Source organism: Thermothielavioides terrestris, chromosome 1 (assembly GCF_000226115.1).
Source record: "Thermothielavioides terrestris NRRL 8126 chromosome 1, complete sequence".
Taxonomy (NCBI): domain Eukaryota; kingdom Fungi; phylum Ascomycota; class Sordariomycetes; order Sordariales; family Chaetomiaceae; genus Thermothielavioides; species Thermothielavioides terrestris.
Genome location: NC_016457.1, coordinates 3,791,854 through 3,816,054, shown reverse-complemented (window position 1 = coordinate 3,816,054; position 24,201 = coordinate 3,791,854). Strand labels below are relative to the sequence as shown.

Here is a 24,201-nt window from a genome sequence, read left to right as displayed (position 1 = left end):
TGAGTAAACTACCCTCCACTTGTGATCTGGCGATGTTTTGGGGCATGGCTGGAGATGAGTGACGGAGTCAGGTCTCGTACCTAATCTATCCCAGAAGGCGCAGCCCCTGAATTCTTCCAGCGATGTGCCCGAGACTTCGTAGTACCAAGCCGCTCCCCATGAAAACAGCCAGACACCCCATCAAGTTTATATCCAATTGCATATCTGCAGGGTATCAAGTTCTCCGTGCCGACCATGGACTATTCCGAATTGACGCCAGCCTCCCCTTGCGTGCTATGTATATTACACTCTCCCCACCCTACGCCGTCACTGCTCGTCCGACGGCTCCCCAAACGGAAAGTTGAACTTCAACAAACCGTTCAACCCGCCAACCCACGAGTCATCGTCATCACCGTCCCCCGACGACGCCCGAATCACGCAGGGCACGCCGCCGCGCCACCCGTCGGCGCCCTTCTCCAGCCTCTCGCCCTCGACGCGGACCTCCATGCCGATGGTCACGGCGGCGCGCCGCTTGCCGTCGATGCTCACGGGCAGCTCCCGGCCCCGGTTGCGCGGGCTCAGCTTCAGCACGACCCTGGACTGCAGCGGCAGGACCAGCGGCCGGAAGCTGAGGCTGCGCGGGCTGATGGGCGTGATGAGCAGCGACTTGACGAGCGGGTGCACGATGGAGCCGCCCGCGCTGAGCGAGTAGGCGGTCGAGCCCGTCGGCGTGCTGATCAGGATCCCGTCGGCCACCGCCTCGGTCAGCAGCCGCGAGTTGACCCAGATCTCGATGATGGCTAGGTGCGGGTGGGAGCCCCGGTCGATGGAGACCTCGTTGATCGCGTGGAGAAAGGGCGGGTTGAGTGACGAGCCGGGAGCTAGGTTCTTGCTGTTGTTGTAGTTGTTGTTGTTGCTGCTGCTGCTGCTGCTGCTGTTGGTGGGGGAGGGCCCAAGGTCGGGTTCGGCGGTGGAGGTCGGGATGAGCTGGCCGTTGATGTTGCGGCCTTCGCTGTCGTAGATGCCCACGCGGAGGCGGTTGCGGAGGAGCACCTTGGAGGTGCGGCTGTCCCCCAGGCACTGCCCGTTGCCGCGGACGCTGTCCCAGCCGCCCGCCAGCGGCTTGAAATCTGGCTTATCTTCCCACTGCTGCTGGCCGGCTACAGCTCCGCGGGTGTGCGGTTGGACCAGGTCCTCTACTGCCACGGGACAACCGCTCATGTAGCACTCCCTCCACGCGCGCTTGTATTGGTCAAACTTCCACTCGCCAAGGAAGCCGAGGGTGCCCATGCTGAAGGACAGAATCGGCGGCACGCTGTTGTGCGTCGAGAAGAGATTCGCGGCGCGCAGGATCGTCCCATCGCCGCCCATAGTCGTGACGAGATCGACCTTCTTAGCGAGGAGAGTGGGAGCTTCGCTCGGACTTGTCGAGTAAATCGGGAACGGGAGACTCTCGTGGACGTCCTTGGCGATGTGGCTTTCGAAGACGAGGTTGAGGTTGGGGTAGTTGTTGTAGATGTACTTGGCAAACTCGACGGCGGCGATTGTGACCTTGGGCGCGTGCAGCTTGGGCATGAGCAGGATGTTGCGAGGCGGCTGCGGCCAGTGCAGCGAGAGCAGCGACGACGTCTTCGACTGCTGGTAGTGCGGGACAGTGCGGGCGGGGAGCGTCGCGACGTCGAGGATTTGCCTGCGGGCGGCCGACACCGAGAAGCAGCGATAGCCACAGCTTACCGGCGCCAACCCGCCAAGCTTCGGACAGCTGCGTCTGAGCATGGCCATGCCGGAGGACCTCAAGGCCCCGGAGTTGAGGACGAGGAGGTGGCGATCTCGGGCCAGGAATGACGACGCCGACATGTCGACATGTCGATCGACATGGTCGTGTAGACTCCGCTCTGCAGTCCTTGCGATCCTGCGGATGTGCTGAAGCAGCTCGGGTCGAGGGTTAGTGATGTCCGAGCTCGACGCTCGGTGCGGAGCGAAACAGCGAGAGCTCCGTAAAGATGCACAGTACCTTACCGATGCGTCAAGGTGTAACCGTACGACGAATTGGGGTGCGTGGGTAAGGTATTTACACAAAACAGTGGTGTCTTGCGCAGCCGAAGGTAACTTATGGCATCCTGCGGAGTCTAACTGTAGCCAATCATGCTGGAAAGATTTCACACTCCTGCCTGCCCCACTCTCGTCGTATTGACACTGCCCGTTAATGCTTGGTGATGGTGGGGCGGATGCACCCCGCTTGCATCCGAACTTCCCACTGCCGACAGATCCGTCCCACCTCGACCCAACATTATCTGCGATGACAGGAGTGGAAGAAGGGAAACATCTCTGCACATGTCCATCTGATCTGCCGGCGTTCTAAAAATTGCTGTATTGGCGTTCGTTGGTCCCGTGTGATTGTTCCTACTAGCGGCTGTTCCGCACAACTCCAAGTAACTCAGGTACCTACCTACCTAGACTGTCGTGGCGTGTCCGTAGGGCTGGTGCACCGTTGTTGGCCGCCCGCTGCCATCCGGAACAGGCGGAGAGGCACCCTGCAGCACCAGCTCAGCTCAGCTCGGCTTGCGCTCTGCGGCTGCCTGCCCTGCGGCCAAACCCCACGAACGGGCGCCAACAGTGCCTATCTACATAAATATTCCGCCTTATTCTACCCTTCATTTTGCGCGCTTTCGATCCACTTTAGGCACCTTGGTGCCATACCCTACCTGCGTCGGCTCCCGTCCCGCTGCTTCGGCACTCCGTCTGCGCGTCTGCGCATCTGCGTCATCCCGCGCCGAGCCAAGATGACAACCCACGCAACGCCGACTGCTGCGGCTCCCCCACCAATTGCCAACCCTGCCGAACGTTCGTCTCACGGCCGGGTGGTGCAGGTGCTGAGAGCCGTCTCGCTCGTCATCTACTTCGTCGCCGGTGCCGTTGCGTATGAAGCTCGCTGGCTCTCTGCCCCCCCACCGGAGAACTTGGACGCAGCTAACGAGGGGCAATCGGGACGGCAGGATCCACGCGACCCAACTCCTCGGCGCTCCCCTGTACTGGATCAACCGCGAACTGTACTATGCCTACATGTCCCTCACGAAGCAGTCCTTCGGCCTTCTCATCACGACCGGAACCCAGTGGTGGGGCCCAACCACAATACGCATCAGCGGTGATGCTTCGGTGGCAGACCAGATACGGAAGACGGAGGATGGCCTGGTGGAATTTTCGTTCCCCGAGCGCATGGTCATGATTGCGAACCACCAGGCATGTGTGCGCCTCCATCGCTGGGGTTAGGCTTCGCCACTGACATGTCGGGCAGATCTACACAGACTGGCTCTACCTCTGGTGGGTTGGTTACGCCAACAAGCCCAAGGCGCACGGCTCGCTCTTCATTATCTTGAAGGAGTCGCTCAAGTACATACCCGTCATCGGCCCCGGTATGATGTTCTATGGCTTTATTTTCATGTCCCGGAAAATGGCCGTGGACCAGCCGCGGCTCGCCCACCGGCTGCGAAAGCTCAAGACGCACCATACCGCACCCGATGGGCAGAAGTATCTCGATCCCATGTGGTTGCTTCTGTTTCCCGAAGGGACGACTGCCACCCAGAACAGCCGGAACAAGTCGGCAAAGTGGGCTGAGAAGGTCGGCATCAAGGACCCAGAGCACGTGTTGCTCCCGCGCAGCACTGGCATCTACTTCTGCCTCAGCGAACTGAAGGGCACGGTGGACTACGTTTACGATTGCACCGTGGCGTACGAGGGCATCCCGTATGTGCCATCTCTGTCTCGATGTGCGCACACCTCATAACTAACTCCTCCACAGACGAGGAAAGTTCGGCGAGGACATCTTCACCCTCCAACGCACCTACATCCGAGGACAGCCGCCCAAGTCGGTCAACTTCTACTGGCGCCGGTTCCGCGTCGCCGACATCCCGCTTGGCAACCAGGAGGAATTCGAGGTCTGGCTGCGTGAGCGGTGGTACGAGAAGGATGCCCTCATGGAGCAGTACCTCTCCACCGGCCGCTTCCCGCCGAGCCCTGCCGAAGCCGTCACCACGGGCAACAAGGGCTTCATTGAGACCGAAGTTCGCACTCGGTACCCATGGGAATTCCTGCAGATCTACAGCGTTCTCGGCGCTTTCGCTTTGGTCACGAACTTGCTCCTCAAGACGTGGAACCGGGTCCTTTCGGTGTTTTCTTGAGATTCGGGCGTTTCGGAGATAGATACCCCCCTTGGCGTTCATCTTCTCACTCCCACATTTTTATACACGTGCACGGATAACGACAACGCAGACGCTATACGACTTGACGCCCATGACGACGGGACGGACTGGTGGGTTTGCACGCACTGCTGAGACGGCGAGACTGGGAATGGCTAGGCGAGCGGCGCTAGAGTGGAGTTGGAGCTGGTGTGAGAGGATTGCTGCGGTCTGTTTCTTGGATACCAATACCTTCTGCATACAGCAGGACAAAGACCTTGGAAGTTTGGCGTTGTTGCGGGCGGGATTGGGATGTGACGGGCGGCGGGGAGGAAGCCTGATGCTGTGGTGTTGATAGTATTTGTTCTCAATAGCCCTTCTTCTCAACGCCGCTCTCCTTTTTACTTCCCATGCTCAATTTTGACACTTTGGACCTCGTCCACGCCATGACGACCTTTACCCTTGTGGATCCGGCACATGGGCCACCTCGTGAGTCCGGACGCTGGCTGGCACCACTCTCGGGAAGGGGCCCCCTGGGCCGGATCGATACCGGAGGGCCATGGGCGTTTTGTCGACACCGCCGTCTCGGCGTGAAGCAGCCCGAGCGTTAGTGACTGAGTAAAGAAATGCTGTTTATTTTTTTCTCGAGTGGCCATATGACCGCGTGCAGTTTGCTGGGAACCAATCGGGTTCAGACGATCCCCTCCCCGCGGGTTCCCTCCCCACAAGGAGCCCGCCAGGGACATGCAGCTGCTGCTTGACGACCCTGGGCTCGGAAACAGCTGGGCATTGCCGTGATGCATGAACAGGTGAGCCGCTTTGGAACCTGACTTCACGTTAGGGTAGGTGTGATAGAGGCCCAATTCGCTGCCGGGTTTCCTCCGAGTTCACCGCTTGTCGGACCTGCCTGCTGCGTTTCGGACTGTTCTGTGGGTGTTGCGGCGCCCGGCCAATAGAGGGATGGTGTCGTTTGTGAGGCATCGTGTTCCGGCGCGCTGTTGACAACTGGCTTTCCGTTCGTTGACCGGCGTAGATAGGAGCTGGTTCCTGATCGGCGTGGAGCCTAGGCGGCTTGGCCCGCAATGGCTAGGCAAGTACCCGGTAGGTAAGATGTGACCGAGGATGTAGATACGCGAATGTCTACATATTCCTGTGTGGACTCCACCAGGGCAATACCCTTGCCCAGGATTGCGAGCGTCCAGCATTGATGAGCCGATGCTGTTGTCTGCGGCGAGGCATTGGCCTTCCAGATCACCGTTATCTGGGTACGATGCCAAGCTAGCGGTCTGGTTGTTGATGGGAGGTTGGCGGTGGGACTTCTCTCGCTCGCGCGTCGATAGCCCCCCTGAACGGGGCGATCGCTGCCAGGGCTGGCGTCTAGACCAATTGCTCCGATCCTACCGGAGGACATCGGACCCCTCAAAGCCGGGTCCCGCACCGTCATCGGACAGTCTCTCCCGCGATGAGATGCCGCTCAGGGATGCGATAACAAGATGGGAGCCCGGAAGCACAGGGGTGCTGCTTGTGAGATACGTCGAGAGCATCGTGGGAAAGACACTGTGAACAGAGCGTGCTGCAGCATCAGGTGTCCGCGGCTAACAGCAGCCGGGACGGAGCCATGGCTGCCGCAGTCTGTGTTCAGTGTCACCATGTTAAGCATGAACACGCATCGCAAGAGACTTCCAACATGGGACAGAGGTTCTAGAATCACAGAAAACGTGTCTGCCGGCGGTGACCTAGCGTGAGACCCAGTATCCTTCCCCGAATGCGCCAACGAAGGGCGCCCATGTTGGCTTCGAGGTGGGCTTGGGTCGGGCTGCGATGCAGTTGATGTGACTCTGCTCTCGCCTGACGTGCTTTATATAAAGGAGACCGTGGTGCTCAGGTCTTCGTCTTGTCTGAGCAATGCTGGCGGAGACAGTGTGCTCATGCCCCCGTTATACTTTAATCAATCCAGAGGCCACTCTTCGCTCCCTTGTCAGACGACCTTAACCAGGTCATCTTTTCGCCGCGCCTCACCGTTTTGCTTCATCATGGAGCCGCCTATACCGGCCGAGAAGAACGATAAGGCCACTCCGCTTACACTGTCCGGCAGTAGTAGCAGCAGCCGCAGCGGCAGTATCAAAAGCGAGCATGCCTTGCCCCTGAGAGAGGACGACGGGGGCCATCACCTCCGCAACCACTCACCATCTACGCCCCAAGATGACACACTCACCATTGTCTCCTTCGAACCAAATGACCCTGCCAATCCACATAACTGGTCAACCGTAAGACCCCTCACCCTCCTCATCCCTCATCCTATCACCCTCAGATCTGACACAACAGACAACGCAGAGAACCAAATCGTTCATCTTCTTCACCGCTTTCCTCTCCACGACAACCACCTCCTTCTCGTCCACCCTGCCGTCCAACTTCTCCCCGCCGCTGCCCGTCGCCTTCTCCGTGCCCGACCCGTCCGGCCCGCAGCGAGTCCTGCCCGCCTCCCTCTACCTAGCCGGCTTCGTCTTCGGGCCGTTGGTCTGGTATGACCCTCCCTTTTCTTCCCATTCCCACCCCTTCCCCCCCTTCCCCTCCCCCTCCTGTCCTCCTCAGCCCCATCATTGTCACCGTCCTCCAAAACCCCGCCACCCTTTGCCCCAATTACTCAATTCCCCAATAACTAGAGTTAGTTGTGATAACAACGAAAGCTAACCGCGGAGGAACTACAGGGCCCCGCTCAGCGAAGCCCCCGCCTTCGGCCGGCGGCGCGTGCTCCTCGCCGGCGCGGTCCTCTTCGTGCTGGCGTCGCTGGCGCAGGCGGTGGTCAGCGGCTGGGCCGCGTTCCTCGCGCTGCGGTTCCTGGCCGGCGTGGTCGGGGCGCCGCCCGTGAGTGTCTTCGGCGGCGTGCTGGCCGACGTGTTTCCCGACGAGGTGGTTAGGGGGCGGATTATGATGCTTTGGTGAGTTTCTTTTTTTTTTTTTTTTGTCTTCTTTTCTTTTCTTCTCCTTTTTCTTCTCAAAGATGTCATGGTTTCGTTTAGGGATAGGGACAGGTTTAGATACCATATGCAAGGGCCTTGGGCTTCGGAGGACGTGTTTGAAAATGTCTGGAAACCTGAGTTCATTTGGGTAATAATAGGAGATTGGGGAGTCGTCTGTGGTTTGAAATTGAATTAGGGAGATCAGCGACAGGAGACTGAACGAGTGTGTTAACTGACGTGGCTTTGTAGGTCGACGACGACCTTCGTTGGGCCCCTCGTAGGGCCCATTCTGGCGGGATTTGCGAGCACGAAGCTCGGCTGGCGAGCGACCTTCTGGCGAGTTCCTCCCCTGTTTGATTTTCCCCTTCTGTCCGTCCCACAGGCTGAGCTTCTGCTAACTTCTGGCCCTCGAAGGATCGCGCTGTCCCTTCCCGTGGCGTCTCTGATTGCTACGGCACTGATGCGCGAGACAATGGCCTCGAAGATCCTGCGCCGGAAGGCTGTCAAGCTGAACAAGGAGAACCGAAACACGGGAAGAAGGTTTGTGGCGCAGACAGATCTGCAGCGTGAGAATGCCTGGGCCGCCTATGTAGGTGCTTCCAATCTCTCTGGAGTCGGAGGAGTTATTAGTTGCGACGCTAACAAAGAGCAAGCGAACAACCCTGTCAAGACCGTGGCGACTGCTCTTCTGCGAGCTGGTGGTCTCGCTGTCTAGTGCTTACATGGGCTTTGTGTATGCTGTGTTCTACATGTAGGTCCATCAACCCGTTCAGCGGAAGCTATGTCTCCGTCCTCTGCCCGTTACTTACCTGGCGTGTGTGCAGGCTACTTCAGATCTTTTCCCGCATCTTCGAAGGCGTGTACGAGTTTAGTCCTGGCATGTCCGGCATCCTGTTCACATTAAGTGCGTTCTCTGATTATCTCCAACCGCCCATAACTCACTGCATGCTGACTTCCGCAACAGTCGGTCTCGGGACCATCATCAGCTGCTTCATTTTTCACTGGTACGACGGCGTCGCGCCGCGCCTGACCGCCCAACACCCGACCAAGCGAGAGGAGTATCTGCGTCTGCCGCTGGTCTGCGCCGGCGGGCCGCTCTTCACCCTCTCCATGCTGTGGCTGGGGTGGTTTGCACGGCCCGACATCCACTGGCTCGTTCCCCTGGCGTCGATGATCCCCTACGGCGTGGCCTACAACCTGATTTACGTGGGCATCATCAACGTAGGCAAAAACAAAATCCCTCGCCCACCACTGTCCACTCCATCCCTGGCAAAAGTTCACACGATGAAACAAACACGTATACAAGGCTAACAGGCGGCGCACAGTACGTCACGGACGCCTACGGCGTCTACTCGGCCTCGGCGCACGCGGCGCTGAGCATCACGCGCAGCGTGGCCGGCGCGCTGCTGCCGCTGGCCATCGAGGACATGCTCGGCGCGCTGGGCATCGCCTGGTCGTGCACGGCGCTGGCGGGCGTCAGCGCGGGCCTCGCGCTGGTCCCGTTCGCCTTCATCGCGTACGGTGAGCGGATCCGCGCCGGCAGCCGGCTGAGCGCGGCGCTCAAGCCGAACGGCGGCGGCGGAGAACAGGGAGAGGGGCCGGCTCGCGTGGCGGCGGGTTTGTCTGCGGTGTGAGAACGGAGGATGGAAGCGTTGATGGCCGGCGGATGGCGGTGGATGTCTAACGTACGGGAAAGGATGGGACGCTGCGTGTGCCTGTGTGGCGTGTGGCTGAGTCGTGGGCGTTGCTAAAAGGTAGTTAGTAGAGGGTGGTCGAACATGGAAAAGGCGTGATGCAGTGGAAACACACCTACATAGATGCTACGTCTTGCTTGAGAGGATAACTAACACTTTTTGAGGTCCTTCCGAGCAGTGTTCTGCATGAAAAGTGATGTGAGCTCAGCGGATAGGGGCATGAACCCGTCTGCCCGAGTCTGCTTCCGGCGGCGTGCAGGACCTGAGCAGACCCTGTAAGATGGGCCTTCACATATTCCGCTTATGTGGGGGAGCTTTGTGTCATCTAGTGTAACACTCCACTCGCCGCTGGTTTGCTAAGGAGTCCTGTGATGGTTAGGTGATGTTTAGGGGAGGGGGGCTCGCCGGCTCGGGCTTCATGCTGGCAAGCTGGAGAGAACGGAGGGCGCTGGACTCCGCAGCCCCTGGCCACCCCTCCGGCACCTCCCTCCGGTTGTGCTCGCGTACAACCATCTTCCGAGTTGCACTTGGGTAATGGCATCAGCTCATGTGACCAATACCTACCTATCCGGCCAAGTCGAGTGGGATGGTGAGGCGGGAACGGAGAAGAGCACAAGTGAAGGGCGGCATGTTCTGGTTGGGGCGCCTGCCCCAGACCTTGCCGACTTCGGTATGCCGAACCCACGGGAAGAGAAAGGATAGGCCGTGAATTTGTTTGTTGGCTGCCTCGAGTGGGCCGCACGAACGTGGGCTGATGGACGAAAAAGAAGTCTCGTGTCAAGGGGGTGGAGGTCCGGAAGGTCCATCTGACCACGACAGACCTCCATCACGCCGCTTGTTCATCACACACCGTTGGCTGGGCAGCTCAGGCTTGAATAATGACCCGTTAACTCATTGGTTGCGGCATGGTAGGCCTCAATTTCCGTGCGGGAGCGCCGTGGCCCGATCCTTCGTTCGGGCCGAAGCGCTTACCAAGTCTTGGGCTTACGCATGGGCGTGTTGAGAACTAGAGTACCGGAGTTTGGTTGACCCAGGATGAAGGGGCGATGCGATGAGCTTCGTGTTTATAATGTGACAAAATAAGTTGTCCTGGCACGGAGGAACCGACTCGGTTTGCACGAGCTGAGTGTGTGTTGTACAGGATGCTTGGCAGCGGTGTTACCAGCAAGTCTTCCATCACTTGCCCGCGGGTTCACGACGTTGGCTAGTGCGAGGACACCGAAAAGGGATAGTTGGGGTGAAGCAGTGCGTATACCAAGCAGTCCCAGGCCGCACAGGTTTTGGACCAAGAAACTCGAAGGACTCCAGCACCCTGTGACCAAGGACCAAGCGGGGGGCTCGATGCGGAACATCCTGTTGGTCAGACTCGTAGGCTGCCCAGGAGGAGGGGAAAAGAATTGTGACTGTCAAGCGCCTGGTCTCTGGCCTCAGCCGCAACCAGCGGCCAGACGGCGAACGCGATCCGTGCCGCCACTTCATCTACGGACGGGTTGTTGTATCGATTATCCGCTATTGTGCACACAAGACGGAGGATCGGGAACGTGCCTATCCTCTCCCTCCCTCTTTCAGTTAGCTGGACATCGAGGGATTTTGAGGATGACCCTAAGGGCAACCACTAGCATACGGATGCTCACCGTTGGTTTGCTCGTTTCAGACGGGGACTGGACTGAAATTAGTAACTGGACATGCATCATGCGCGGCCAACGAAGCAGGGTGCGTCGTGAATAATGTGACGGCTGTCCCGGATGAGTAATCCTTCTGTTGCTATCCACTTGCAAGACGCCGACGCTGGGGACACGGGAAAGAAACTCCCGACGCCACTATCTGCTCTCTGGAGAGTGGGGACAGTGACGAGCGCGCAGGAATGCAGGCAGGATGTAGGCTCACTGGAACTGGGCGGCTGAGAGACTTGCGGCTGTGGGTGAGAGAGTACACTGGTGGTGTTATTTCGTCATGAATGATATTCAAACTAACTGATACTTGCACACTTCGGACACGGCCACGGAACGCTCTGGACAGAGGGTTCTTTCGGGGTTTCCATGCCTCCTCCACGCATTTCCAGCGTCATGGCAAAATTGATGGGGGACGGTATCTGGGAAGTAGGCCTTGTGCCTTACAGAAACAGGTGGACAATCTCAATGTCTGTAGAGAATTGCAGGACGCCATTGAATGAGGAAAGGGAAGAAATTGGCGAGGAGAAAATAGTGGCCCACACCGGGAGCTGAAAGTTGTCGTGAACGCATCAGTGGCTCTTCGCGAGCTTAGGTCGAGTACTCGCTGTTGACGTTCTCGCTGTCCTCAATAATAAAGGCGGCTGAGCCAGCTGTGTACGTGGGCGGCTTGTACACCGGCGCTGGGTGAACAGGATACTTCTTTTGCACATCTGGAAATCCGTTTCCCTCTGGGCCAAAGGCGGCCTCCCAGGGTACTTTCATGGATTCGGGAATGGCCCACGCGTGCTCTGGATTCCGCAGCCACAAGCGGACAAGGTGTCGTCCAGGTCCGGTCTTGGGGTCGACGTACGAGTCGCGGGCATGCAAGAGAGCGAGATTGTTGATGAAAATCATGTCGCCTTGCTTCATGTCCAGCCGGTAGCGATATTTCGACGCCAGCATCGACAGAACCTCGAGGGCTTCGTGCTGGAGTGGACTGAGATCCGGGACAGGGGATCCTTGGCCCGTCCGGGCCGTTGCAGGGTGGAGGCCCAGACGTCCTGGGTCAAGACTGGCCATGATCTTGTCCTCGGAAACGTGGAGCAGGGGCGCCAGAATATATCGCGGAGGGTTTCCCGAGCTGAATGGAACACATCAGCGGCGTGCCCAGATGAAGCTTGGGGCAACAACAACATTCAAAACCAATTGGAACCGGGGGGCATGGCAGCCTCAACTCACACTTGGATCGGCCAGCTTGGATCGCACAGTGCCGCAAGAGCTTCGGGGTACGATGCCGCAAGCTCCTTGTAGATGGTCCAGGACGATGCCACAAAGGTATCCCCACCCGTCTCGGCCAGGGAGCGCACATGGAGCGCGAGAATATCCGCGCCCATATCACAGTGCCAAGGCTAAAGACCATCATTCTCCGTCATCAGCAACAGGTCCGAGCTGACCGACCTCTCCGAGAGGCTGCTTACCAAGCCGGTAGTGGTGTGGATGCCGTGACGCATCTCTGGGGGCGTCGTCCACACCTTAGAGTCCGTGACATGGGCTGAGAAGTGCTGTGAGTAGCCGGGCTTAGAGCAGCAAGGGGAAAGATCTCGATCCGTACTCAACATGGATCCCTTCTTGTCCTGGAGGCCCCTCTGCTCGCCGATATGACTGGCAATTGCCAGGAAGATGGTCACGTTGTCTTCGTCCGCGTACTTGCGGGGGTCGAGTCCTCGAACTATGGCAAACCCTCGGCCTTGATGAACATCGAGCGAAGCCTCGGCTAGCCGCGCTTGGAGTGCAGGCAGCGGGAAGGTGGCCCGAGTCACCGCGTCCGGGCCGAGACCAAGCGCTATGCTCTGTCAACGGACATGTCGAACCCTTGAGGGTTTCTCCGACTGACTCTTGAAGTTTGCCAATGCCTCTTCCAACTCAGTAACGTCTTGCTCGTTGACCTCAACAACCTGCGGGTTGGCTTCGTCCAAGTCTTGTGCTGTCCAGGCCATTGGATGGCCGGCGCCTCCTTGGATTGCCATTGCCATTTTGTCTCTCCAATGTTATCTTCGTCCGCGTTACTCGGAGCGTCGTGACAGCGCGACCTGCTGGGCGGAAATGTGCTTCAGGAGACAGTGGGATGAACCGTACGGTAGAGAGGCCAGGCCGGGAGACAGAGCAGACCGTCAACCATATAAACGGAGGCGACGAGTCAGGCGCCCAGCGCCTCCAGGCTCTGCGGGGGGACGGGTGACACCGCGGGGACGAAAAAAATGCAAGGAGCTGGGATTGGTTCGGACGGCGGTCATGCTCTAGTTTCGTGCCGTAAGAGTCGTCGAACTAGGGCGGGATGAAGGAGGACGGGGAAATGGGGGGTGTAGCACAGCGAAGCTCGAGTAGCCCACGGGCGGCCGATGTCCATGTCCGCTACCGTCGCGAGTCATTCAGGGCGGGTTGCTGGGGTTGGGCGACATCGAGTGTGCGGCCGGCCGGCTGCGAGACTCCTGGCTGCGCACTCTCCATCGCCAACTCGAACTACTGGGCTTCGCATTCAGTCTGGCGTTGCAAACGGAGGGGGACGGAAACACCGGAAAGGTGGAAGCTGCTATCGGCCTGATGGCGCACCCACAGGGCGGCCTCCTCCAGCAGAGTGTGCATGTGGTAAACAGGGGCTTCAGTCAGAGCGCCCGCCAGGACTGGGCGGCTTCTCAGACTACGCGACTTCCCACAAAGCGTTTCCAGTCCATACCGGCGATGGTGGTTAACAGTCCGTTTGTTGGTCAGCACGCTGAGTTCATGCTCTTTGGAAGGCTTCATAGAACCATATTCTCAAGACCCCTCCGGACCGCACTGCAGATCAGAGGACTTAACCCGGTAGGGTTCATGTCCCCACGGATGAGAAGCCGCTAACAAGATACGATGGACCAACTGCCCCACGACAGCTTGTCCCAGGGTTAGTGGGTGGCACCAGCAGCCCTTGGCTCGAGGAAGAACGGCTGCCGGCATCGCCGTTGACGTACACACATAAACGTTAACCGGGCACTGGGGCGTACATCCTCGGTCACTCGCGCCTCTTGATACACTGGCCCGGAGCGTCCGATGCGGTCCCAACTCGGACTCGAATCCTTAAGCCCTTGCGTAACACTAATGAGGTCAGAGGCCGAGAGACTGCGGCGGATCGGACCGGTCCGCAGCCCTGACCCCGTCTGGGCGAGCCCACACCAGCCCCAGAAGAGCGCCTACGCAATCAAGAAGGCTCTGTTCATGCAGCCTCATCCACCGAATCAGTGATGGTCGTGAATGTGCCACGTAGGGTCGAAATCCGTGGAGGCTAGCCGTACAATCGTTGGTGACCGCAGTAGCGCGGGGTTTCGAAGTGCTTCCTTTGTGATGGCTTTGGACCATCTCAGTGGTCTCCAGCCAGGTCTGTTTGCTGGTGTAGCGTCAGCGGGTACATACATGCCAACTGCAAAGAGAGGCTAGTGGAATAACTAACATGCTGGAGCTGGATGGGGCCTACCCAGTCAACTCTATGGAGTCCACATCCGTGACTCGGCGCCGTCCCCGAGTAGGTAACTCCGCGTCTCTGGAATGCGGCTCCCCGGTCAACGACTCCCTTTGTAGGTTGTTGTTCTTCAGTATCCGTGGTTCGGCAACCTTTCCGTGCAGCGGTTCACCGTGTTTTCATCAGCTATCCTCGGATCTCAGCACCTTTACGCTGTACTCGAGCCCTCTCCGATACGGGCACAGTAGCCCGTGAGGTGTGTATGAAGATGAAGGTCTTGTGGCCCGACCTGACCGGTTAGTCTTGAGCGCCAGCACGTTTGCCAGCACGTTTGCGACACGGAGAAATCTCGAATTCATTGGTCGGGGTTATGGATTCCCGAAGACTGTCGGTCGGTCGTCAGCAATTGGCGATAACTTCCTACCTAGTAACCGCCTCAGGTGATCTGCCACCCTCATCACATGGATGTATGGAGAGGCATGTACATGCCCACTCCACAGTTGGAAACCCACCGAACGACGTGCAGGGTCTGGGTGGGTGATGCAGGATGACGGTGCGGCGTGTTGGTTCGTTGCAGGAACGCTATCAGTGGCGGCAGGTGCGAACCATTGATCCCATCCCTGCAGGCAAACAGCCCAATGCAGCGCCATGCATTCACCGGTCGTTGGCCCAGGCGCCCTTTCCTTCCAAAGGTCTTGACTGGGCAAATGCAGTACGGAGTACACTACCTACCTGGTACACCACCCCGTCAGCGTGATCCACGATCAAAGCAGATGCAACAGAACTCCTTCCGAAATCTCAGTCTTTGGAGCTGGGGATCAGGTGTGAGAGTGGGAAGGCTGTCGCTGAACACCACTACCTTAGCTACCGAAGGTCTCGGCTACTCCCGCGACTCGACTTTGCCAGGTTCATCCAGCGCGGCAATTCATCACTTCGAAGTGCTGAACGCTCCGGTTCTGATTTTGGCCCTTGTCTCTCTGTGTAGTAAACACTCGCTTCTGCGGCTTCTTGCTTCCAATTTGAGGAGTTGACGCATGCGCATCCCCGGAGCCAGTGTAAACTATACTTACACCAAGGTCGTGTACGGAAAAGCCGCCGGAAGACGGCGCCGGCTTGCATGCTGTGACACCATGGGAGTGTGTCGGCCTTCGGGCAGGGTTCAGGTTCCCAACCCCGGTCGCTGCAGCCTTTGTTGACCACCTATCACAGTTGCCATCCGCAGCCCTCGGCTCGGGAGTCGGAAGCCCTCTCGAGACCTCGTTCAGCGCCAGGCTGGCGGGTCCCCTGGTCAGGCCCTGCCTGTCCTTCCCCAGACAGCTGAATCCCGGTCTCACCTCCCGGATCTCGCTCTTGCTTGCAACTCCGCCTGGCCACCAAGACGCAGCAGCGCTTGCAGGCCTTCGGTCGCACAGTGGCACCTGTTGAAGCACACCTTTCGCGAAACCTTTCCTTATTGAGAAGACGAACCGCTCTCCCCCGGCTAGATCGGGCCCTTTTGCCTCGTTCGGCTACTCCCGTCGGCTTCAGCACCCCGCTTCGGTTGTACCACCCACACCGGCTGCGAAAGCGATCCCTTGCTCATCCCAAGCGACATCATCTGCCTTGCCTGTTGCCGCGCATTGCCGATTGGAAGAAAACAGCCCTCGGAGCCAGGGCTACAGCGTACGGAACATCCGCCCGCGGCGTCTTCCGTGCTCAGCGCACGGCGACACAGGGGGACGGGCAGGGGCTCAAGCGGCTTGACGGCAGGGAGACGAGGTGGTTACACCAGGCCCAAGTTTGCCGCGAGTGCCAGCAATGGAGCATGCCAGATCAATGCTCCCTCATGCAACCGTAAAGTTCTCATCTTCTTATACTTGATTAGAAGCCTTTGCGAGGCGTTGATGTGACTCCCATTGACTTTTCCCCTGCTCCATCTAGACCGACCTGACTGCGCTACCGAGTAGCCCCAAGTATGCACTTACCTACCCAACCGAGAAGCGTCGTCCGGACGGAAGACATGGTGCGCCAGAAAGGTTCTCGGCCGCGCTGCCAGACAGTCAACTCAGCCCTTCCCTCCTGCCACAAGGAGTCGTCGATGCTTGGTCAGGATACACACTCAACCCGGATCCGCATGGGACAGTGAGCTCCCATAACACGTTTGCATGGCCAGGGACGAGCCTTGGCCCTCCGAATCCATTCCCGTATCCGTCTGGAAGCCAATATCCCGGGAGCTCTGGGCCGGTTGCCCTGCGGCCGCAACTACCGCAACAGACGAACGGACTGGCTGCTGGTGCGTTTCGATTCGATGGCGAGCCGCACCCGCGGGTGGATCCGGATGCCGCCCTTCCCGCCTATCACTTTCCCTTGGGGTCGCATATTCCTCCACCGATGGATCAGATTGCCCCTGGATACCTGGCCTATCAGGCACCGTCATCGATACCATCTGGCTGTCCGGGGCCGCATGACCAACTCCCGGCCACCACCTGGCCCTGTTCGGCTTCTCTCCCTACACCGCCGCTTCTATCCACCTCCAATCCAGCCGTCCAAAACTTGACTTGCCATGGGGACGAGTGCTTCAGCTCCTTAGTAGGGCTGCCAAGTCGTGGAAATGGGCAACTGGAAGGCCGAGGAAGCTGTTATCCGCCGATCCAAGAAGCTTCGGTCAATGCTGTCGCACCGGCATCTGATCAGATCGAGGATTATTTTGCAACGGACGTTGCCGTTCTGAACGAACATTACATGCCTGGAGAGGTGCAGCATTCCGTGCAAGATGACAGCAGAGTAGCCGTCTCGCTCGAGGTTAGCGTGGCGGTGGAGCCCAAACCTGCCGACGAGCCGCATAGCGAACTGATGAAGTCACGGAAGAAGCGGGCTCGGTTTGATGAGGGTTTACGGACTGAGACGTCCAACACTCGAATTATGGGCGCCTGTCTGCGGTGCCGCAACCAGCGTATCCGCGTAAGTACACTCCTTTCTTCGGTTCGACGGGGGCCCCTCTTGAACTGACACCACGAAGTGTGTTCCCAACAAGAACGATAGCAAAAGCCCCTTGGCACCATGCGAGACATGTCTGAAAGTGCGAAGGGATTCAAAGAAGACCATCCACAACATCCCTTGCTTGCGGGTCAAGGTGACGTCGATGGAAATATACCGCCGTGGTGGACTAGGGCTTACGAAGCGGTTTGACCACACCAACGTCCTAGATGTGTCTGACCACGTCGATGATGTAGTCTACGACATCGAAATTGCGCAAGGCATCTGCCCCCACCCTCTGCGGCTCCGGGTTCGGCGTTTTAGGCCGCAACCCACAGACATCACATACCGGAGGTACATGGACGATGGAGTCCCAAAGAAGCAGCACATTCCGGCCTTCTGTCTTGCGGACGTGAAGAGAACAGCCAGGGAGTTCAGCGAATACATCGACCGCTATGCTCTTACCGGCCTTTCGGAAGCGGCGAGGGACTCCGACGACCTCATCAGGGAGACGTTCCTTATGCTCATGGAGCATTACAACTCGCTTAGTGTGAGACTGATGAGGATCCTAGGCTTTGCGCATTTACTGAGGGTTTTACAATAGGAAGACATGAAAATGGAAGATGTCGGAAATGCCCAGGAAGCGAAACAGAACACCGCAGGGCAGAAGGGCTTCTTGCAGAAGATCATCCGCCTTTGGTTTGCAATGCGTATGTTACCACAGAAAGATGAGCTATCCGGCTTTGCGAACTTACCAAGTTGGTCCCAGGACATGAAATTGGCTCAGCGTGGCTCTGTGGTAAAGAGTGCCTGGGCATGAGCCCTGAAGACGGAAACAACCTACCACTGCCCGGCCGCCTGTCAGTGCCGCGCATGATCGTCGCCCAGTTCGACAGTATTCGACACGTGCACATCTATAAGAGGCTGGCGCCTGAAGTGTTCCGCGTCTTCCATAACTTCCTCACCTCATGTAACAGACACGCGTGGTTCACCGTCTTCTTGGCCACGTTTTTGCTCCTCCACCATGTCGCTTGTGCCTCACAGGACCGCTACCGCTACGCCAAGCAGAATTGCGAAGGAAAGCCACAGGTGAGCTCTCTCTGAGGCCTGAGCCAGCAGTCACGGAAACGAGCTGACGAATAATCCCAGGACACGAGATATGGCAACTTAGATCAGCCGCTAACTGGCTTCGTCGAGGAGCTGCACCAGGGCGCCGTCATGCTCCTTGCACATTGGCAATACTTCAAGCGCTGTGACCTCATGAACTTCAACTGGGATGACGTCGGTGACTCCGCACTCATGTCGTTGGAGCCCTACCAGGTCGAGTTCGTCAAGAAACTTGTTGCGGGCTTCAAGGAGAAGTGTAAGTTGCCCGCTCGAGCCCGGAAAATCTGCTTCGGTTTTCTGGAGAATCCCGCTACGTCAGTGCTAAGTACTTTTTTAAAGACACAGCCGGGTTGATTCCGACGACACCGGCCGAGGGTTGCTGGGAGCATGAGCTGTTTTGGGTCTCCAGGATGTTCGTTTCCGAGCTCTCGCCGAAGACGGGCTGGATGCCACCGGAGGCGTTTACCCGCGACAAGCCCAGCGTGGGGAGGGAATGAGATAAGCAGGCAGAGCTTTAAGAGTGAGAGACGGGGACCTGGGCGAGTAGGAGCGACAAGTATCACGGGCCACGCTGGCCACCACTCTGAGTTGACTTTGGAATGGATTGTTGTTGTTGTTGTTGACTTGTTGACCCTGAAAAAAGGGGCCAAATGTGGGTCCAACGACGCTGGTCAAACCAGCTTAGTCACCATCACTTCCCTGGCGCATGCCCAGATAAGATAAGAGATTGGGCTCGCGAACGGACCTGGCCCTCTTCAACTCACAGCTGTCCTTTTCTGGCATCCCGAGTGCACTTCGTTGTCTCGATACACAGTGACAGCGACGAATTGTTTCGACCAGAGTGGTACCCATTGCCGACGGTACTTTCGAGCATATTTCTACGTGCGGGTTCGAAACAGTCATCCATAATCCACCGTCATCGATATCCTGCGGCACCTGATTCCATCCCCAAGTCTCGGCCCCTGCACTGCCCCAGCTCTTCAACACGCACCCTCACCAAGCCGGCAAATAGCCCGCTGCCGCAGCCCACAATGTCAGACCTCGACACCTTCGACTTCATCCCGCTCCAAATCGACCCCAAGTCCAAAGCCATCAGCGCCCCCAACGCCAGCAAGGCCCTCGAGGCCGAGCTCGCGGCGCTCAACGCGCTGCACCGCTCGCTGCACGCCCTCGAGGCGCCGCACGTCGTGCCGCCGCCGCCGGTGCCCGTCAACCCGAAGCGCAGCGCGCACCTGAACAAGCTGCGCGAGACCGGCAACGCCGAGTACCGCAAGCAGCGCTACGCCGACGCGATCAAGTTCTACACGCTGGGGCTGCAGATGGCGCTGACGCGCCCGGCCTGGGAGCCGAGCCAGCTCGTGCGCGAGGAGGCGCACGCGCTGTACAGCAACCGCGCGCAGGCGCACATGCAGCTGGGCGCGTGGCCCGAGGCCGCCGCCGACGCCGAGGCCAGCGTCGAGGCCAAGCGCCAGGGCAACGCCAAGGCTTGGTTCCGCCGGGGCCGCTGCCTCGTCGAGATGGGCCGGCTCGCCGAGGCGAGGGAGTGGGTCGCGCGCGGGCTCGAGTTCGAGGGCGAGGAGAAGGAGCTGATTGAGTTGTTGAGGGAGATTGATGGCCGGCTGGCGGAGGAGAAGGAGAAGAGGGATGCGTGATGGGGCGAGAGGGGGCAGGAGAGAGAGGACGTGGGGTTGGAATGGGCTCGTATCACGGCATTGAGCACGTATTCGGCTGATGGGAAGTAGAGCAGCAGTGTGTACCTTTTCGCTCCAGGCACGTCGGGTTGTGCATGCTTCAGGCTTAAGGCGTTGCGGAGTCTTTTTGGGTCTGGGAGAAAACACCGGGTTGTATCGACACAACTGTCTAGAGAAATATTGAATGCCGGCATGATAAAGAACTTTAAAATGCAATTCCGCAATCAAGCCCCCCGCTGAAACTCATGATCATGCTCTCCCAGCTGTCATACATACGCAATGGAAACCTGCCGCCTGCTAGCGTCCTATCCATCTTCCCCAGTCTGCCCCAACTGCCCGTATTCCCTCTAGACGTTGAAAACACCTCCCTCGACCGACCATTTGCAACGTGACTCGTGTAAATCGCCGTCATGCACTCCGGAAAACAAGACCGATAAAACAACGCGAAAATGGGAACAAATAGAGCAAGGCCAAGTGTGTTGTCAAGGAACGAGCCCTCCCCCATATGCAGGCTGGCCCTTCGACTGCTGTCCCCGAACGTAGGCTCTGCGAGCTCCGGCACACGGCTCTTCGTCCGCCGAACTGCGATGTCGATGACGCTGTCGCTCCCGCCTCCCGTGACGATTGAGATGCGTGTCGTTTTGCCGTTTTGTCCGCCCAGATGTCCTCAATTCACATCTTCTTCTCGTTGGTGATCTCGACGACCGACGGCTTGCGCGGGCGCATGACGGCGTCCTGGCCCGTCATGCGCCGGCCGAGGGCGCGCTCCAGCTTGGCGCTCAGGGCGAGCTTGGCCAGGTTGGCCGTCTTCTCCTCGTTCAGGAACACGCGCTGGTTGGCCAGCTGGGGGTTCTTGAGCCGCTCGAGCCCGTCGACGATCGGGCGGATCTCGGCCGTCACGCTGTCGGTGCTGACCACCGTCGGCGTGATGGACGGCGCGTTCATGCTGTAGGTGCTATACCGGACTGAGGCGCGGTTCTGGACGGCGGCGGTTGGCTGGTTAGTGGTGAGGGCGGGTTGCGATTGCGGGCGGCCCGGGAAGGTGAGGTACTGGGGGAACAGGCGGGGGGAGGGGGAAGGGAGGAAGGAGCGACAGGAACTCACCGACGGGGCCAGGATGGGCCGGGAGGAATCGAGGGAGGCAGGCATGTTGTGTGGCGTGAGCGCGTATCCGCTCTTCTCTTTAATGCTGCCTTTGTTTACCACAGCACGGTGGGAACGGGGCTGATGGGGTTTGATGACGCTGTCGTAACTTGAAACGCTGGGGAGCAAGGCAGGAACGAGAGGAGCAGCGCCGACCAGGGATGGAAAATTCGTCTGTCCTTTGGTTGGATTTGGCGTCGCGAAACGGCGCAGGGGTCAGAAAACGACACTATGTACTGCGCAGTATAAAAAGTCGGCAACCGTTCGTTAACGAAGAGGTCAATTGTCTTTGCGAATGCCTCGGGCTACCGGCGTTGGACGGTCGGATGTGACTCGCGCAAGATGACGGGAAGTGGCACAACCAGCTCCGCAGGAAGCGGTGGAGCGGAGGGACCGGGGCACGACTCAGCTGCAGGATGCCCATGTGGCATGGCTGCATGTGGTGCGGCCAGGCCGTTGCAAGCGACCAACCAGCCTCTGCCATCACACCGCCAAAAATGGGGCTCAGGGGTTCCGTGGGTTCCTCTTCAGGCATTCCTCTTCGCTGATCCAATTTGATCCAAGCCTCGGCAAAATGATACATCGTGTGCACAAACCAGGAGAGCCCGCCATCTGTGGAGTTCTTGGGCGCATTACTGCGTAGTGTAGTGTCGTTACACTGCACAGCATTCTTTTTGCATTGCATTGCAAATCCAAGTCAACCTTGCATCTGTCGGGCCGGTCACCAGCACATGTTGTTGGGAAGGGCTTCTTCCGGCCGACGCCAAGACAGCGACGAGTCCGACACCGCTCGGGGAATACGGAATACACTGACCAACGACACAGTTGATTGAACAGTCTCTGGCGAGACGCGTCCGTCACAGTGGCCCTGGTTTTTTTCTGATCACCTATCCCACCAAAACAGCTTTTCGTGTACTATTTGGTTGTTTCCAGGTTGGCTGTTTGCTGAACCAAGATGAACGGGCCACTTTGACGTCCTTGGCATTCACGTATTCTCTCCAATAACTTCCCTCCAATAACTTGTATCCCTGCCAGCCTGACTGGTCCAAGTCTGCCGGAGGTAGCGAACCAGCGAAGCGCTCGAGGCATCGCGGGAGGTGGCCGAGACCAACATTATCCGGCTTCCTGAGGGACTGATCCTCCAGTCTGGTCTGTAGTGTACCGAAGTATGAATGAAGAACCCAATGTTGTCGGGAAGCATGCAAATAAGTTCTGGCGAGTGTGCCTCCAGCTTTGTGCTCAACTCCTCACCAAGACAACGAGGAACCCAATGTAATACCACGTGTCATGCATGAGCAGCCAGGTATGAAAAAAAGAATCCCACAACTATTGAATGACTGAGAAACTGAGGTTTCCGAGCTCTCTCGATAGGTAAATAGACATTTGGTGTAAGTTGTGAGACCCATCCTTCAATTTGCTGGGTGGGCCAGAGACAAGTCGTTACATCTTTACTTGTTCCATAAAGCCCACTCCGGAAAGTCTTTTGAACGCATAGCTACCTGAGCTTTTGACATGGCTTCAAGACTGTCCTTGGGAAGTGTGTCGCCGATTCCACTCACTATTTACGGCGTTGTCCAGCTCATTCGATACCCTAAGACGGCTGACAGCAGGCTTGGAGGTAGGAATGAAGCATGCTCATAGTCGATGATGAAGAGTCGCAGGCATCCGGCGGCATCTTGGTTGAACATGAAGTTGTAACCGTGGAGGTCGTTGTGAGTGAAATCAAGTTCTCTTTCCTGGTGGACTATCCACGTTCCTCCTCGACGGTTGAGGCGCGCCATGGCCATGGTCCATGTTAGCAAGATCGAGTTAATTGATTGTCGCTCTTAACAGCCAATGAGCCAGGGAATCCTTCAATAATAACCTGATTGATGTGCTGCTCCAGCTCGTCGTCGTTAATGGAAAGAATACGTGCCTTGCCGACGTGGTCGAACAGATCCGTCGAAGCGTGCAGTCAGCTGTGTAAGGGGCCGGCTTTGCGTCCGAAGGTACAGGCATCCGGCGAAGCAGCTGGATTCACTCGGCCACCAAGTCTAGGCACCCTTACTACCGAGGATACAGAGTGTCCTTCGGACACGCCAACGCGGCGTCATCCAGGTGCGCCGCGCCGTCAAGGAGCTGCATAATCCTAGAGGTTCGGCCACAGGTAAAGGCCCTGAAGACGTCGGAAATGCGGATGGCCGGGCTGCAGCGTTTCGCACGTCACTCGCAGCGAACCCACTCCCAGGCAAGCCTCTGTTTATCGGCCTCCGCTTGTTTCTTTTCATGGCCCTTTTTGACCCAGACGTGAGAGCGCTCGCGGCGGTAAGGGCGAAGTGCGGGACGATTTGCTGCCAGCTGGTTTGCAGCATGCCCTCTTCTGAGGCCGCTCGAGCAAAGTGCCTTTCTTCAGCGTTCTCGCCTCCTGGATCAGCAGATCCAGGTGGAGCACGGTGTAACGCTCCCGGTGCGGGCGATGGAAGCTGCGGAGTCGAGCATGACACCCAACGCCCGAGACGGAAAGGGAGGTGGCACCGCGGCTCTCCGCGGTAATTGAGCTGGAGCAAATGAGAAAGTCTGAGGTTGTATTACGAATGTTGGGTCCCGGCGCTGAGCGCTTGAGCGCCGAGTGCTGACCAAGAGAGCTTCAGATGTTGAACTGGATTGTCCGGCCGACTGTCCCTGCCTGCTAAGAAGGACTCCCAACATGTCACTTCACATGCGTTGTACCAAGGTACCTGTCACCTTGCTGAATCCGCCTTGACTGGATGGATCTCGGCGCTTCTTAGTCGCCAAGACCGAATCTGTCGTGCGACCTACCTTCGCTCGACGCAAGCACCCTTCGGGCTCTCCAAATTCGGTTATTAGGCTGACACATAGGTACCTTAATGATTGACACGGGATGTGAAGGCATCCGCGCCAGGCCGGATTGACTCAGTTGCCTCCTTTCTCGAGAACACAACACCGCCCCTTCCTCCGTCTGTTCGCTAATCACGGCGCCTTCGCCAGGCAGCTACTTAAAGCGTTCCTTCCTCGGGCAGGTTCCAAGTTCCAGCCTTAGATTCTCATTGCAACCTGGAAGCTTTCCCCTGGTAGGGCAACTCAAAACCTTCCCGGATCTCATCCACCCAGCGCAACTCGTCAACTCGTCCCTCTTACTTTATCCTCCCCAGGGACAGAACCAGCTCATTTGCAAGTTCATGCATCCTTCTGATACCGACATCGCCGGACAGAAATCGTCATCATTACGCACTATGCGCCGATCCATGAGATCGGATTCCACCCAGATTTTAGCGGGTACGCAGAAGAGGCGACCTCAACCACCGAGTGCTCCGAGTATCGAAAACAAGTGCCCGACATCGTGGTGCTGCCACGC

At 58.1% G+C, this 24,201-nt stretch overlaps 9 protein-coding genes across 9 annotated transcripts; 6 read left to right on the top strand and 3 right to left on the bottom strand.

Annotated features, from left to right (window-relative positions):
* Positions 1-184: 184 nt before the first annotated feature.
* THITE_2108082 (uncharacterized protein) lies at positions 185-2,040 on the bottom strand. The gene has a single exon (XM_003649465.1). It carries the CDS (start codon positions 1,834-1,836, stop codon positions 307-309), a length of 1,530 nt encoding a protein of 509 aa, XP_003649513.1. The 5' UTR covers positions 1,837-2,040; the 3' UTR covers positions 185-306.
* A 244-nt stretch (positions 2,041-2,284) lies between these two features.
* THITE_2108080 (uncharacterized protein) lies at positions 2,285-4,360 on the top strand. The gene is made up of 3 exons (XM_003649464.1): positions 2,285-2,899; positions 2,976-3,723; positions 3,779-4,360. Exons 2-3 carry the CDS (start codon positions 3,431-3,433, stop codon positions 4,155-4,157), a joined length of 672 nt encoding a protein of 223 aa, XP_003649512.1. The 5' UTR covers positions 2,285-2,899; positions 2,976-3,430; the 3' UTR covers positions 4,158-4,360.
* Positions 4,361-6,545: 2,185 nt separating this feature from the next.
* On the top strand, positions 6,546-8,748 carry THITE_2043209 (uncharacterized protein; the record flags this gene model as incomplete). Its single annotated transcript, XM_003649463.1, has 8 exons — positions 6,546-6,676; positions 6,863-7,093; positions 7,364-7,465; positions 7,529-7,658; positions 7,738-7,865; positions 7,939-8,018; positions 8,079-8,335; positions 8,440-8,748. Coding segments are annotated over 8 exons (1,368 nt in total), but the record flags the coding sequence as incomplete, so codon positions are not given.
* Positions 8,749-11,069: 2,321 nt separating this feature from the next.
* THITE_2042740 (uncharacterized protein) lies at positions 11,070-12,487 on the bottom strand (the record flags this gene model as incomplete). The annotated part of the gene is made up of 5 exons (XM_003649462.1): positions 11,070-11,601; positions 11,700-11,869; positions 11,993-12,012; positions 12,073-12,303; positions 12,355-12,487. The coding sequence occupies 5 exons, from the start codon at positions 12,485-12,487 to the stop codon at positions 11,070-11,072; spliced, it is 1,086 nt and encodes a 361-aa protein (XP_003649510.1).
* A 3,302-nt stretch (positions 12,488-15,789) lies between these two features.
* Positions 15,790-17,665, top strand: THITE_2108076 (uncharacterized protein). The gene is made up of 2 exons (XM_003649461.1): positions 15,790-16,890; positions 16,949-17,665. The coding sequence occupies exons 1-2, from the start codon at positions 16,321-16,323 to the stop codon at positions 17,507-17,509; spliced, it is 1,131 nt and encodes a 376-aa protein (XP_003649509.1). The 5' UTR covers positions 15,790-16,320; the 3' UTR covers positions 17,510-17,665.
* Position 17,666: 1 nt separating this feature from the next.
* Positions 17,667-18,532, top strand: THITE_2108074 (uncharacterized protein). Its single transcript, XM_003649460.1, has 3 exons — positions 17,667-17,994; positions 18,055-18,268; positions 18,358-18,532. Exons 1-3 carry the CDS (start codon positions 17,722-17,724, stop codon positions 18,507-18,509), a joined length of 639 nt encoding a protein of 212 aa, XP_003649508.1. The 5' UTR covers positions 17,667-17,721; the 3' UTR covers positions 18,510-18,532.
* Positions 18,532-19,786, top strand: THITE_2108073 (uncharacterized protein). Its single transcript, XM_003649459.1, has one exon. The coding sequence runs from the start codon at positions 19,044-19,046 to the stop codon at positions 19,662-19,664; it is 621 nt and encodes a 206-aa protein (XP_003649507.1). The 5' UTR covers positions 18,532-19,043; the 3' UTR covers positions 19,665-19,786.
* A 52-nt stretch (positions 19,787-19,838) lies between these two features.
* Positions 19,839-21,157, bottom strand: THITE_2062494 (uncharacterized protein). Its single transcript, XM_003649458.1, has 2 exons — positions 20,808-21,157; positions 19,839-20,681 (listed from the first exon to the last, which is right to left on the bottom strand). Exons 1-2 carry the CDS (start codon positions 20,850-20,852, stop codon positions 20,376-20,378), a joined length of 351 nt encoding a protein of 116 aa, XP_003649506.1. The 5' UTR covers positions 20,853-21,157; the 3' UTR covers positions 19,839-20,375.
* Positions 21,158-22,477: 1,320 nt separating this feature from the next.
* On the top strand, positions 22,478-23,382 carry THITE_112876 (uncharacterized protein; the record flags this gene model as incomplete). Its single annotated transcript, XM_003649457.1, has 5 exons — positions 22,478-22,558; positions 22,732-22,808; positions 22,841-22,877; positions 22,908-23,150; positions 23,239-23,382. The coding sequence occupies 5 exons, from the start codon at positions 22,478-22,480 to the stop codon at positions 23,380-23,382; spliced, it is 582 nt and encodes a 193-aa protein (XP_003649505.1).
* Positions 23,383-24,201: the final 819 nt, after the last annotated feature.